The following is a 15,317-nucleotide window of genomic DNA, read 5'->3' as shown; positions in this document are numbered from 1 at the left end:
ATTATAAAAGTGCCAGATCATAAGTAGCCTTGGAATTCCTCTACCCTACGTAGTTTGAAATAAATAAATAATAAGCCTGCCCAGACTTGCAAATCCTACAGAATCCTGGATTGAAGTAGCCCTTAGAAATTAATGCAGATAATTCCAGAGCCAAAAGGAATCATGGAAGCCGTTTTTTCCATCCCTCTGCCTTCCAAACTTTAGAGCCCCAAGGAGACTTTGCCTTGCCTCCATAAATGTCACCGTTTTCCACCATGACCAACTCTTCATGGTTCAGGAGGTTGTGTGTAGGATAGGTGTCATGCAGGGTCTCAGCTCCCGCTCCCCACACAAGAACGCAGAACATGGCAAGGCCAAAAAGGAACAACACAGAGCCATAGATAGGGGAGTCATACCACTATATTCTCCATGGCAGCTGGTCGAGACACAGGAAGCAGGATCGACATGATCCACAATCCACAATCCGCTTGCTGGCCGCACTTGCTAGCCCAGCCATGGCAGTTACATTAGCGGCTAATGGCTAACTGGTAACAGCTGATGGCCAACTAGTTACAGATGAAGGCCATCTGATCACAGCTGATGGGCATCTGATCACAGCTGATGACCATCTACTACCCAAGCCAGCCCCTTTCCACGTGAGGTCGAGAGCCTGGAAACTGCTCTCCGGGACTCTGTCCCTACAATAGGAAGTCAAACGTCAGACTCAGAGGCAGCCATCCTACCCCACCTCCAAGGTGAAGCCCTCTAGCTGGACTACCAACCATTTCCCCTGCCTCCTCCTGGGACTTGGTCCTCTCTGCCCTTCACAACTTCTCAAGCCTCCTGTTTCATTTCCTTGCATCACACCACCTCAGATGACTCTGCTGTCCCACACCCCTTCCCAGCCACATTTTACCCTGCCAATGCCACCTCCACCCTCTGCTCTCATTGCTTTGCCTTTCTAGGTGGTCACCCAAGTTCTCTACCTCCATTTTTTAATGGGTCTTTTTTTCCCCTTAATATCCAGGGCATGTAAAGGCCTTAGCACAGTGCCTGAAAAACAGCAAGTGTTCAAAAACAGCAACTTTGATTATTACCATTACTGCAATCTTTATCATTTCATCCTCATAAATCCACCAAAATGGCTGTCCCAAGTCACCAACAGTCTCCTCATCCCACATCTGGTGGCCTTTTCTCTATTCTGTCCTCTTTGACCTTGGGCTGGTTAACACAGGCCTGCTTGTTTAAAATTCTTCTTCCTTTGGCTTCTGGGGAAGCCTCTTAGCCCAGAATCTCACACAGACCTCAGGACCAGCGAACCTAGGTGGACTTGAATTTGAAAACCCACAGCCCCTTTGCCTGCTGCTGACTGGTCACCACATCCAAACATAGGTGACACATGCAGATCATAGCCTGCTCCTACATCGGCGCCCACGTGTGGCCGCTCTGCCTCCACTTTGTCACATGCCTCACTTTCTGGCTTCTTTGATGTCTCAGTTCAAATGTCTCCTCCCTGGAGAGGACCTCCCTGACCATCAGGAGCTTTTCAACCAAATACTCCCAGAGCTAGAAAGACAAAATCAGTGCTGTCCTCTCTCCCCTCAGGATTTTCTGTGGTTGACTTACTCCTTGCTTACCTGGATCAATGTCTCCAGCTCCTGTGGGCTCACACAGATATGATCCCGCAGGAATTCTGCCTTCTCCAAGGCGATGGTATTCTTTTGGCTGCTCTCAAAGGGCTGTTCTAATGCCCGGAAGACGAGACCACCTGTGACGAGGTAGACCACCACGACCACAAAGATGGCAACCACAGTTTTCCACTTCATGACGGTCTGCAGGCCCCCCTGGGAGGTGCCTTCCATCCTGGCTACCACTGTGGCTCGGGAGGAGATGGAGAGGCGTGGGGCTGGGTAATGCCCGTTAGTGGCACCCTTGGGCTGACACACCGGGGGCACTGCTGCGGGAACGGCCACTGAAAAATAGGGTGGGGGAGAGGGAAAAAAGAGAGTTACAAATACAAAACACAGCTGCTCAGAAACCAAGCACAGATGTCTTCCTCAAGCCAGCTTTCAAATATGAAGATTAAAAATTGGTTCACCAAGCCTACATTTAGGGAATTTGGTCAGTTGCCTGTTTGAGTTTGGAAAAAAAAAAACAAGCACCAGGAGTCCTAGTTTAAAAAGAAAGAAAAGAAAGTTATTGAGTTTGAAATGCTTATATTTTCCTCAAGGGTCCAAATTTAAAAGCCATGTCTTTCTTAGTTATCATTCATCTCCTCCCTTAGCTTCCTTGTTTAAACAATGTATAAGATACACAACCAATTACCATATTTGAAAAACAGACATATTGTTCAACTTGGAGAGAAAATATAATAAATGGAAGGATACCTGGCTACTCTGTCCAAGTACTGAGAGCAAGGTGATACCAAAAACAGAGAAGAGACAAACAACTAGCAAGTTTAAAAGTCCCTTTTATCCAGGGCTGTGGTCACAAAAGAAAGAAAAGAAGGGTGAGCTCAGTATAAGAAAAATGAGTCAAAATATCAGACACAGAAAAGAAAGTTTGGGTTTCTGACAACTTCTAAAGACAAAGAAAAAGAAAGGCGGCTATAAGGAGAGAAGGAAACAATGAGTGATATTTTATGCCAATTAGCTTTGTTCCCTGAAAAAATAAGAGAATACAGTAGATCCTAAGTGTATTTCTCTTTTTTTTTTTCTAAGTGTATTTCTCAAAAGAAAATGTGGTGCTTTAGATGTAATCATGCCTGATCTATTAGTAATAAATTTTTTCTTCTATTTTCCTCCAGTAAGAGGCCATTGGAAAGGAAATCTCCCCTGGTTTTCAGAACGCATGGAATTCTCAAAGGCCCCTGCTCTCTGTAAGGGCAATTTCATTACCTTGGAAATAAATATGTGAAGCTGGAGGCTTTTCTGGAACGGCAGGAAGTTCAGGGTAGTGTCGCACACGTCATGCTATCATGCATTTCAGAAATCTGTCCTGTGCAGCAATGAATGGCCATCGCACTTCAATTTTGTTCACCCTTTATTTCACTAATGCTCATTATGGCCTCTATCATGGTGCAGCGGGCTGTTGTGCAAATAAGGGATTAGGAGGTGACAAACCTAATTACTTAAATGGGACAAACAATCTCACTCCTGAGAGCTAAACTGCTCAATCTCTGCCTTGGGAAACTCAAAGTAAATAAAAGCTCAGGAATGTCACTCCTTGTTCAAAACAATAATGACTTTGCAGATCGGATTAAACTGAAGATCTAGAGATAGCAAGACTTTCCCGGATTATCTGGGTGAGCTCAATATCATCACAAGTGTCCTTGTAAGAGGGAGGCAGGAGGGTCTGAGAAAGAAAGAAATGTTAAGGACAAAAACAGGTCCGAGTGAGTCGCCACAAGCCATGGGATGCAGTCTGCCTCTGGAGGCTGGAAAAGGCAAGGAACAGATTCTGCCCTAGAGCCTCAAGAAGGACCCAGCCCGGCCTACACATTAACTTCCTCCCAGTGGGACAGATTTTGAACTTCTGACCTCCAAAACCATAAGATGATAAATGTGTGTTGCTTTAAGTCTCTAAGTGTGTGGCAATTTGCTACAGCAGCAACAGGAACTACACTCCCACACACACACACTAGCTTAGGTCCCCGTGGCCCTCACCCGCTGCAGTGTGCTGTGGATAGAGCTTGCCCATTTGTCATTCAACCTAGAGTTCAGGACGGCAGGCACCGTGTCTACCCTTCACCTTTGTATGCAGTGTCCTGCACACTGCCTGGCACACAGTGAGAGGCCAATCAGTAATGGGCCATTAAATGGATGAAGAATGGAAGGAAGGAAGAAATGTTGGCACATCCAAACCACACATACAATGATGAGTGGTGTTGCATGGAAAACAACTTGAAGTTCCAGCAAAACTAAACAGGTCTTCCAACACAGCAGGGCTCTGTTCATACCTCCAGACCCTCACGGTTGTCCCCTCGGCCAATAGCTCCCTCCCACATGCATCTGCCTGGGAAACCCATCCTCCTCAGTCTCAGATCAAGCCTGCCTCCTCCATGAAGTCATCCTGGATCTCCAGGCAGGCTTGGCACATCTGTCTCCCCACAAGCCTATAAACTCCTTAGAAAGCTTGTCTTTTAATCATTGGCTCTCTATGTCTTGGCCCAGCATCTGGTGGAGAGCAAATATTTATTTTCTGTTGCTGCTGCTGCTGATATTTCTTTCAAAGTATAAACAAAAGCTCCCTCATAATCACCACTATCCTCAACAACAAGCATTAATTTAGCACCAAAGGGGCACAAAGAGCTGTGCGGTGGTGGGGATAAGTCACGGTCCCTCCCAGCTTAGGGTGGGGGGGGGGTGACAGTCTACTTAGGGAACAGACTCCACAGCATCAGTAACAACCACTAGGATGAAGCCTCACGGGGTGACAAATGATGGCCCTGAGCCTGGAGGCCAGTTGGAGCCGAGTCTCCTTCACTGACTTGCATCATGGATGGTTCCAGGACTTCCACCATCCCTGAGGCTGGACAGAAACAAGCTTGAGAAAGGTCTTTTCAGGCCAGTTCCTGGTGCCAGTTTGCTAAGAGACTGGCCCTGGGAAGAGAGTTTGAACAGAATCCATTAATCCCTAAGTTTCTAAAGCACCATGAGCAAAAACAAGTTTCAGTCCCAAACCCATCAGCTTCTGAGTGACCTTGAAACCACCACTTAGTTTCTCTGTTTCCTTATCTGCAAAATTTGCATCACAGCCAATTTTTGTAACCCCCATAGGGTTCTCAGGAACAGGGAAGGAGCTGCCCTGGTTTACCGATTGGAGAATATTTGTAGATATTGGAGCATGGGCAGGCATCTAAGAATGTTACCAATCTTTTGTACATTTGACTCATAATGGAATTGGTTGCTTTGGCAAAGATGGCTGCACAATTCAATGGCTACAGAAGGATTCGGTTTGTGCCTTTTGCTTAAATTGGGTAATATGTTTTCAAAGGGTCTTTTAATCACTCCATGTTTTCTCGGAAACCATAGTTGCTGTCCCTCTAATATGAAGTTGCCTTGTGACCCAGGATGTGCCACGGGAGCTCTCTGTGCCTGAAGCCAGCAAAGAAGCAAAATTGGCCAACTGATGATGACTATGGTTTTGGTGGTGAAGGTAACGGGGCGTCCTACCACTTCTGGGTACTTACTTTGTGCCTATCACTCTAATAAACTTGCTTACATCATTGTATTTGGGCCTCACCACAAGGTATTAGGTTGATGCAAAAGTAATTGCAGTTTTTGCAATTATTTTTAACCTTTTAAACCGCAATTACTTTTGCACCAACCTAATATTATCACCTGTGAGTGCAGGTCCTCCCAGAAGCAGACACCAAGAGGGGATTAAATGTGCATGGACTTTATTAGGGGAAACGCACATGTGAGAGAAAATGGGAGCAGTGCGGAGGCTAACACAGCCAGCAGACACATCGTGAGTCTGGCCCCAAATGAAGGAGAGAGGGAAGGAAGGTCCTAGACCGCCTGCCACCTAAGGAAGGCTCAACACGGAAGTCAAGGAATTCATGGGCCAAAGTCGGCCATCTGAGGGCTTCTGTGGCTCCCAGGAAGAGGCCTGCCTTAGGGTCCCTGCCGCACTCAGTCACCAGCTGGGAGCAGCCCATGGAAAATGTGCCCACAGTGCCAGCCCACAGTGGATTTCCCAGTAGTCGCTGGGGCTCCTGGTCCATTACACTCCCTCCAGTTGGAAGCCTGAGAGCACATGCCTCAAGCCACCACACACCCCCACTCCACAGATAAAGAAACTGAGACCCATAGAGGTTTAATGACTAAACAGAGGTCAAGTGGGTAGAGAAGGTGGAGCCAGGATTAAAATTAGAATAATTTGATTTCCAAGTCCATTCTCCTCTGGAGCATAGGAACAGAAAGATAGGAAACAAAGAAATCCCAGGTGCAAAGGGCCCTTTTATCCAAAAATCAGAAAGGCATCTGTCTCAGTCAGGCATAAAAATATTTCCCAGTCTATGAGACCGACTACTTTAGTTTCCTAGAGGTGACAGTTTTTCCCCAAGTAACGAATCAATAATAGATGGGTCACATAAGTAACAATCTATACTGCTTCACGACTCTAACAAAAGCATTTGGCAGCAAAAGTGCTACCAAGAATTGATGAGAAAGGAAAGGTTGGAAGAAAATATTCCTTCAGTTAATTTTCATTTTTAAATGGTTCTTCACAAACATTAGCCTATTCCATTTTTACCTAAATATGGGTGGATATGAGGGCACATGTGGAAATCTGCTTTTTCTTTGTTGAACAAGTTCTTAGTAATTTTATTTATTTCAGAATTTTCCATGTCCTGTACACTTCATGGCATCATCCATTCATGCAGTCAATCAACAAATATTTGAGTTTGCCAGGCACCAGGGACACATAAGTAAATAAAACACATCTCTGCCCTCAGAGTTAGTGGGAGAGTTGACAAAGATCTTATGCATGAGTGAATCTAGTTTACCTTCTGTGGAGGGAAATATTCATTATCTATCTCCCCTTGACAGAAGAGGAATGAGGCCCAGAAAGGTGACAATGACAAGCCTATTACGAGCTAATAAGTAATGGCGTCCTTGGACCCATCTTCAGACACTTAACCCCGAGTGCCTCCACTCCTCCATACCACCTGAAACAAATATTATCCATAGGATTCAGAGTCTCTTGGAAACCTGAAATGCAGCCACCTCAGAGGGGCCACTGTCACACAGCAACGTAACTGCCTATTGACCCAAGCAAAGTACAACTGTGACTGCAACACACCGGTGAGAGGCAGAGAACACCCGCCCTCTCCTCTAACTCCAAGCCTCACTACCTCCTCCCGGCTGCAGGTCTGGAATCTGTCCAGGGCCATCTGCACTGCCGCTCAGAGCTTCCAAAGCCCCAGGTTACAGCTGAGCCTGGGATCCCCAAAGGCTGCCCTGGGCCTAGGCAGACGTCAGGGTGGTGTTGGGAAAAGGGAAGAACTGAGGCGCAGACAATTCCAGCCCCACCCCCTGTCCACGACTGTTGCAGCAGCTGGTTTCAGCCATGATCTGCCTCTGAGAAGAGCAGAATGTGTGTGCTCCCTCTGATTCCAGATACCCCAACAGCCAAACCTTGTTTTCCTGTTTCCATGGGATGGCTGTGCATTAAAGGTGATGGACCTGGTCCTGACTAAGGGTGCAGTGACACTCAGTCTACACGCGCTAAATGAGCAAGCCATGTCGCCACCACAGAAAAGGCTCTCCCTTTGGGTTTAATCACTGGTCTCTCCTTCCAGCCCCCTTTAAAACATCAGAATTCATTTCCAAATGGTAAAGACCAAAGTACCATGAAATTTCTGGGAAACTTTAGAGACAGACAGCCAAGATAAGAGGAATGAAGGTTGAAAAGGGACGACGAGGGAGCTGAGAGTATGCTGCCACCTTGCCTCTCTCCTTAGTCCAGACCCTGGTCTTCTCTCACCTGAGTCATCGAGACAGCCTCCGGTCCTGCCCCCCTGAAATGCATCCTCCACGTGGCAGCCAGACGTTGCTCCCTGAGGTGTGACTCTGATCACATCCACTTCCTTCTTCAGCTCCTCTGAAGGCACCACGGAGACTCAGAATAAAGCGCTGGCTCCTGCCTCGCACCAAGACTCCCTTCCAGAACCTGGTGCCTGCCTGTCTCCCCAGCCTCACCCGCTGCCACGCCCTCACTTGCAACCTTCGCCCCAGCCAAATGTAGCAGCACCCAGGTCCCTGTGTGCTGAGCCCAGAGGAATGGGTCTTGCTTTCCAGATTCCTTTCTCCTCCCCACTCCTTATCTGGCCAACCCCTCCTCAGACTTCAAACATCACTTCATATGTCACAACCTCCAAGAAGCTCTTGCTGACGACTACCCACCCCAGTTGGATCAATACTCTCTCTATGTCTCAGTGCAGAGCTTAGTACAGTGCCTACAACTCCAAGGCACCCAGTTACAATTTGCTCCATTCCTGAATTTATTCATTCACCCGTCCATAACTTTGCCTTGCGCCAGCATTTGTATCAAGTTCATACACTGGCCCAAAAGATAGCTTAACTACAGGGCTCATTGAATCTGGGAGATAAGAGCAGCCCTGCTGCTCTTGTATGGTTTTTTTTTTTTTCATTCTGTAGACAAACATCCTGGGTCAAGGTGTTAAAGTTCTTAGAAAATCGATAGTCCAAGGAGAGCTCTTTATGGTTCCTTCCATTTCTAGGGAGGACTAGAAAGGAGAAGTAATACACTTCACTGCTCCACACACTCAGTTCTGAGCTTTCTTGTTCTCTTCACAAAGGGCTAGAAGGCTCTCTTTTACTCATGGATGCACAATATGTTAGGAGAAAAAATCTATTGAATGGCATGAATCACCTTTGGTGAATCACCGCTCTGGTGCCAGGCAGGCAGAATTTCCCTCCAGTCTGCCTTCCTGGGGTTCCTCTGACAAGGACCAAACATACATTTGGATTTGAAGACCCCAAACACTGAAGCCCTGCCCCCCCTTAGTATACTACCAGCCTGGGGAGAGTACAAAGGTTGTTGAACGCATTTGGGGGGCTCAAAGGACCAATGGCTTCCTTCTCAGGACTAGTTAGCAAATGGTTGCTCCTGATAGTCCCCAAATCTCTTGTTGCATTTATATACCAAGGTCATGGCACAAGGGCAGGGGCCTTCACCGCAGACAGGGCCCAGAGAACGAGGCTCTTAGGATTGGGGCCTCAACTCAGGCAGTAGCAGAAGAGATGGGGGGAGGGGTCAGAGACAAGCATTGTTAAGGGAGTAAAATCTATAGTGATTGATAGCAAATGAGAAGTATGGAGAGGGCCGGATCTGGGATGACACCCAGGCATCTGGCTTGTGAGAGCGTGGTGTTCTCCAAGACAGAAAAGGCAGGAGGCTCCAGCTTGCAGCTCCTATAGCCCATCAGGGAGGAGACATCCAGCAGATGTAAGGCGTAAGGGACTGAAACTCAGGGAGTAAATCTAGCTGGAACCTTGGCTTGAGAGCAATGAGAATAGAGGTGGTATTGAAGCCATGAGACTGGATGCAATAGTCCAGAGGGAGCTGCAGAATGAGAAGAGAGTAAAAAGTGGTGCTGAAGGGAGCAACATTCAACAGACAGCAGAGGGAAGAAATGCACAGAGGAGAACCCAGATGCCGCGGCTTCCTGGGTATTGGAGATGGTAGATCCTATTCCACTTCTCTGTTTGCAGCATCATTCACAAGGCCTGCGAGAGGTCGCAGTGTGTCTGTTGAATTGGTTACTGTCATAGAGCATGATTTTGTTGCTCGTTAATGGTCATCTCGTAGACCATCCCCTCTCCCTGGCTGCCAGGAAACTCTCTTCAACAGAAACCCCGTTCCAAAATTTCTGGGCACTGTAGGTGACTCTTGGTACCAGGTGGGATGCCTTTATTATTGCAATGAAATGGACCCTCGCCCACCCACATGAGCACAAGGAACCCAGAACCAGAGCTATTACCTATGCATGCTGAGCTGGTCAGAACAGCCCTGGCATTTCCCAGTGGACGGCTCATCTTTTGGGATCAAGGGCTGCCTACCTCGTGGTTCTCCCAACAGACTTCAGACTCATTTGTCTTGATTCCATGGTCAACGCCTAAAGCTGCACAGCCACAGCTGGGGTCCATTTGCCTTGTCCCAGAATGCTTCACAAATAACATACTTAGTCTCCTTGTTCTAAGTTCTTTCCTCCACTATTTAAATGAACCAAGGCACTTTTAAAAGGAAAGGTTTTTTTTCCCCCCTCCCTTTGGGATTAAAAATAATATAAGCAGCTGCAGTTCCCAAAATATCTCCTTTACCCTGGAGCCAAGTGTTTGAAATCCTATTGTCAGAGCCCATTCCTTCAAGAGAGAGGTTTGCCTTTCCCAGGTGTCTTGTCAAAAGCAGTTAGGTGCCTCTCTTCACTGGATGCCACACAGGGCATGCCCTACCCCCCACTTCCCAGCCCAACTGCGGCAGGTGATCCTTCTAAAATTCCCATCTTGCCCCTGCTTAAAACTCCTCAGTTACTACAAAGGCTCTTCACATGGCCTCCAACGTCCCATGCGCTCAGGGCCCAGCTTACTTCTCCAGCCCTGTCGTGCCCTCCACATGTCCTCCACCCCGAACAATCTCCCTTCGTGTCAGTGGTAACAAACACATAGATCACAAGCAGTAGCGCCAACCTAACTGATTCTTTTCACAGATCCACAGTAGAAAGCCAAAGTGAAAAGTGTGTGTTAGCCCATTAGGGAGACAGATCCTAGGAACCCATGTTAATTCCCTAACCTTTGGAAATCTGTTTATTGCCTCCCACACAATTATGGTAACACAAGTGGCTAGAGTTGATAAATTCCATATTTATCAGAGCATAAAATACATTGAAGTGATGAGTGCACTAATGTTTTACAATAACAAAAAAGGAGGGGGCTTTTAGCAACTTGATGTGTCATTCATTTACTTATTCTGCCAGTGCATGCCAAACTATGTGCCAGGACCGGAACCAAAACTCCATACCCAGTGTCCAGGCTGCCAAGCCCCCACCTACCAGGAGACTGAAGGGACCAATTCTCTTGAGAAGTGCAAGGCCAGGGAAGCCCCTGCATGTAGGCCTCCCTGTAGCTTTGATCCCACAACTACTCTGCTTCCTCTTCTCTTCCTCTCCAACTTTCCCTTCCTCTCCCATCCCAAACCTTTCCAAAGACGCCTCAGGACCCCCAGCTGCAGAACAAAAGACCTGCCCTACTTCCTCAGCCTCTTCAGGGAGCCTTCCTCCACCTTCTTCCCTGACGCCTGGACTTCCTGTGAGGACACCGTCCTCGGAGCGGGGCACTCAAGTGGCTCAATCTCTCTGACCCACAATGTCAGGACCCGGTTGTCCCAGAAACCCAATAGTCCACATTCGGTGTCAAAGCCCCTATTCCTTTGAGACCCAAGGCCTGTGGCTGCTCCACTTCCTACTCTTCCTTGTGGCTGATGGCAGGAGACCTGACTTCTCTCCCAGATGTCCTGAAGCCTTCCATTCAGGTCCTGCTTTCCTCCTGAATGATTGCAGTGCCCCACTGACAATCCATCCAACTCCCATTGCCTTGATTTCATCACCATTACCATCATCTCCATTCCTCTTCAACCAATGACTCAGATTGGGTTCCCCAGAAGCAGATCCCAAGATGAACATTAGTTTGCAAGTGATTTATTCAGGAAGTGCTTCCAGGAGAAGCCCATAAGGGAGTGGGGAAGCAGAAGAGCAAGAAACCCAGGAAAGGTGCGATTCCAGGGGAAGCCCGTCTCTATCTGAGCTCTTGGGAAGTTCTGAAGCACAAATTACGTCTCTGAGTTCATCCCACCTTGAGGCAGGGGGGCTAGGCTTTCATTTTCTTACCCACTAGCTCCAGGCAACCCCTGGGGAATATAAATGCCCTAGAGCAGCCGGGAAAGAGGCACTAGGAGACCAGGGAAAGTCCTCTGGAAACAGCTGTAGGTAGGCACTACACAGAGTCTGGAGATGGATGCAGAGTCAGGAAAACTACCTGGGAGAGCAGGTGGACCACCGACAGCATCCACTGCAACGCCTTCCTCCAGTGGCCACATCATCGCAAGAAATGTCCCTGCCTCAGAAATACTCCATTCAGGAAACCCACTTCTGACTTGAGCACCCTATCCTTCCGGCTCTGTCCCTCAATACTCCCACATCACATTCCACCTCTACTTTCTCGCGTTCCCTCCCCTGTGTTCTCTTTCTTCCTTCCCCACCCAGTTTAGAGTCCGTGCCCCACACTTCAGTCTTCAGGTAACAGACTCAACTCTCTTTCCTTTTGTCCTTTCCTGGTGCTACCTGGAAATACCCCCTTTTATGTTATTCCTTTTCTCTGCTCAGAGTCCTCATCCAGGCTGCTGAACGCTGCCAGGGAAATCGAAGAACCCCCAGGATTGCTGCTAGTGTAAATCCATAGTTTGCTTTCCCAACCTCCCTCAGTGCCACACAGCAATGGCCCCTGCCCTGGTCCCCTGCTCAGAGCCAGCAGTCAGGATAAACGTCATGAAGATATTAAGGTAGATTTTACTATAAACAAACCTGAAATCATGTATGGACATCCCTCTGCAAGACAGATATGTACTTTACAACAGGCTTTTCTGCAAAAAGTGTTGAAACAGCAAGCTCCGTGTGCAGGTAAAATGGACTCTGGTTTATATTTACATATTTTTAAGAACAAACCGGTGATGTAGAAGGAGGTGTACCCTCACTTTGTCCTTCTCCCAGGGTCACTGAGATGGAGTCTCAATGCCCCAGTACATTCTGCTTGGCAAGCACTCAGCCAGCTTCATTGCTCAGTGCCTCTGGCTCATTCCATAGTCACTAAAAGCTCCTACAAAAAAACTTAGATGGGGAAAAAAAATATTTTTTAGATGGCACTTGCTTCGCTGTGCCTACTAAGTCATAAAAATGAATGCGATCTGTCTAAAGGAGAAAACAGTTCCTACAAAATTCCCTACAAAACAGCTTTGCGTTTCAGCATCACCCTCTGGCTCTTCCCTCCACAGTGGCTCCTCTAATGCAGCATCAGCCTTGCTGACATCAGCAGCATTTCTGTGACTTCCTGCGAAGGCAGCTCTTAGAGGCTGGCAGGGAGCGCCGGTGAGAGGAAGAGGTGAGCATAAGAGGGAAAAGAATACCCACGTTATTCCTCGTGAGGGTGGGAGACAATGACGCAGAGACCGTACAAGCTCATGCCTCGGAAGATTGAGAAGTGTTTTGCAATATTCTTAATAGCTCTAATTAGTGAAGTCTTCAAGGAGTCAACAGACTTACTAAAAAGTAGTCGGGGGTGGATCTAAAAAGGCGGGGAAAGGAAGCTTCAATAAACCAGTGTGGTGTGTTTCCAGCAATACCTAAGTCTGGGTGATAAAAGGGGGTCTGATGAAGGCAAGAGTCAGTGCTGCCAGGGGAATCCTAGGGTGAGCCAGCCTCCGGGAGAATTGTCCACACTGGAGAACTGCTGGATGTAGGCTGGGCCTTCTGGCTAAATCAACACCTCACTCTAACCCCCAAATATCTGCTGTCTGTTCTCACTAGTTGTTCCTGCTAGAAGGTGAATTCCTCTAGATGCCCCTGGAACATGGACCCTTCAGTTTCTGAATCGCCCATGGAGCTCAATTAATGCTCACACAATGGATTCGACAAATACTTGTCATTGCCTATTGTGCTTCAGGCTCCAGGGGGCACGAAGGTGATGGAGCAGAACCCTGCTATCCGAGTTCACGGAGGTAAAAGGATGGATGAACCGGGGGCCAGGTTGCCTTCACCTCCACTCCCATGGAATTCAGAAAAGACCCAGCTCTCAAGGATCTAGAGAATACCCCCGAAATCTCAAAGGGCAAACAGATCTGTCTGTGGATCACCTGGAAATCTGCCAAGCTGCTATGCTAGTCCTTAAGCTGCACCCCAAGAAACAGGTCATAAAGCAAGGGTGTACAGAAGTTTGTTTCAGTGTCATGCTCAAGCATTAACTCGCTCTTCCTCGACCACTCTCAGACCTGGACCTGTTAGCCAGGCAAACTAACTAAACCCTTCTATGTGATGGGTTAGTCACAATTAAACAGCCACCATTAAACATATTTCCTTTCAAGGAACTTCTCAGTGCTAAGAATCATGGGACATTATTTGAAAACCTAATTTGGTCAAATTAGATATTGAATACTAGTACATAGTAGGGCTCAATAAATTGGTGTAGAATGCAAGTAATGCATTCATCTTGCCACATAAACAAGTGTTAACTGTGGATGCAAGATTCTTGTAAATAGCAAAGCTCAGGGGGGAAACCACAAGAGAAAAAACCATTTTCATAGATAGTTAAATCTAATCTTTGAGTTCTCCGGTTTTAACCACCGAATCGCATCTTCACAGAAAATCCTAGCTGATATTTAATTCTTCATACACTTCAGATTCAGCCTGTACGTAACTGCTTTGAAACTGCCTCTGAAGAGGTCACTGGAAATACAGTCTTGTGGTTATGTCTCCTGCCCCTCACAGAAAGGACGAGAAAGGTAGGCACAGAAATTGATACGACCAATTAAAAAGCAAATGACTCAGACTTGTTGTCTTGGAATTTGTGGGTATTTCCAAGAGCTCCCTGCCATTTAAAGATTTTTCATGGCCCCTCAGAAGCCGGCTGCATTTAAGTTGCTATTACTGGGAAGTGCCGAATTCAGCAAAGCCATTTTCTCCACAGCCACAGAGCTAAAATAGGTCCATCATGGAGTAAGCACTTGGTTCCTCCAGCACAGTCAAAAGTACCACACCACTTAATTCACTCAGAATGTCCATGTGAGGCCCATTCTTTGGAGTGCTCTAACTAGTATCAAAGGTGCAAGCTAGTTTCTTTCCATTCAAGTATCACTGCCAGCTAATTTTCCCCACAGCACATAAAGCAGTTTATATCAAAGAAATATTTGATGAGTGCCTACTATGTGCTCAGCACCCTGTGAGGTGCTCTAAAGGAACTTAATAGAAGCATTAACTATCCCCAGAAATAATGTCACTCAAGGTTGGCTTTCATTATTGTCCCTGGTGGCTCAACCCAGAAGCTTTTACGTGATAGTCTAGTTAGGGTAGGGTTGCGAGATTTGTGAGTGTGGTAAAATTCATGTAACATAAAATTCACCATTGAAACCATTTTAAAGTGTACAATTAAATGTTCACTGCCAGACTCAGAGAAAAAAACAACAAAAAACCAGAGGACATCCAATTAAATTTGAATTTCAGATTTAAAAAACAGTTTTGTGTTGTATTTTTTTAGGATAAGTGTGTCCCATGCAATATTTGGGGCATACTTATACTTAAAGAAATTTTTTTCTGAAATTCAAATTTAACTAGGTGTCCTGTATTTTTTCTGGCACCCCTAAGCCAGGGAGACAGGGCAAACACAACCACCAACCACCCAATACAACCTGCCAAAATTGTAGCTAAGTACTACACTGCGTGACACATATCATAAACGGTATAAAAACAACTGGGCTTCCACGTCTGGCACCCACACAAACTGCCCTTCACAGGATCTCCACTCCCTCCATGTTGCCACATCCAGTGGACACCATCATGGCCACATCTGACTTGGTGACTCAGCAGCATTCCACCCAGAAGGCCTTGCTCCTTCTGAAAGTGCTCCTGCTTTTGACCTCTGTGACACCAAACTCTCAAGATGTTCCTCCACTCTCTCTGGAGAGACCTTTTAAAATCCACTCTGCAGATTCCTCTTCCTAAAAATCCCCAAATATTGGACTGACATTCTCTCCCTCGGCGATCACTT

General features: G+C 46.9%; 1 protein-coding gene across 11 annotated transcripts in view; it reads right to left on the bottom strand.

Annotated features, from left to right (window-relative positions):
* KCNK10 (potassium two pore domain channel subfamily K member 10) overlaps positions 1-15,317 on the bottom strand; it is a 135,301-nt gene that overhangs the window by 76,612 nt on the left and 43,372 nt on the right. For 10 of the 11 annotated variants that reach the window (XR_012494570.1, XR_012494569.1, XR_002138426.2 and 7 more), the window contains one exon: positions 1,617-1,951. Coding sequence is in view for 7 of the 11 variants with exons in the window: in XM_074327077.1 (XP_074183178.1) it covers positions 1,617-1,951 (335 nt within the window). In the remaining 4 variants the exon portion in view is untranslated. Of the gene's footprint in view, positions 1-1,616; positions 1,952-7,470; positions 7,602-15,317 lie in introns of those variants that run through there. The other variant, XM_019744491.2, reaches the window with a different exon arrangement.

Source organism: Rhinolophus sinicus, linkage group LG03, assembly GCF_036562045.2.
Source record: "Rhinolophus sinicus isolate RSC01 linkage group LG03, ASM3656204v1, whole genome shotgun sequence".
In the NCBI taxonomy this organism is placed as follows: Eukaryota; Metazoa; Chordata; class Mammalia; order Chiroptera; family Rhinolophidae; genus Rhinolophus; species Rhinolophus sinicus.
This window is presented reverse-complemented; position numbering and strand designations above follow the sequence as displayed.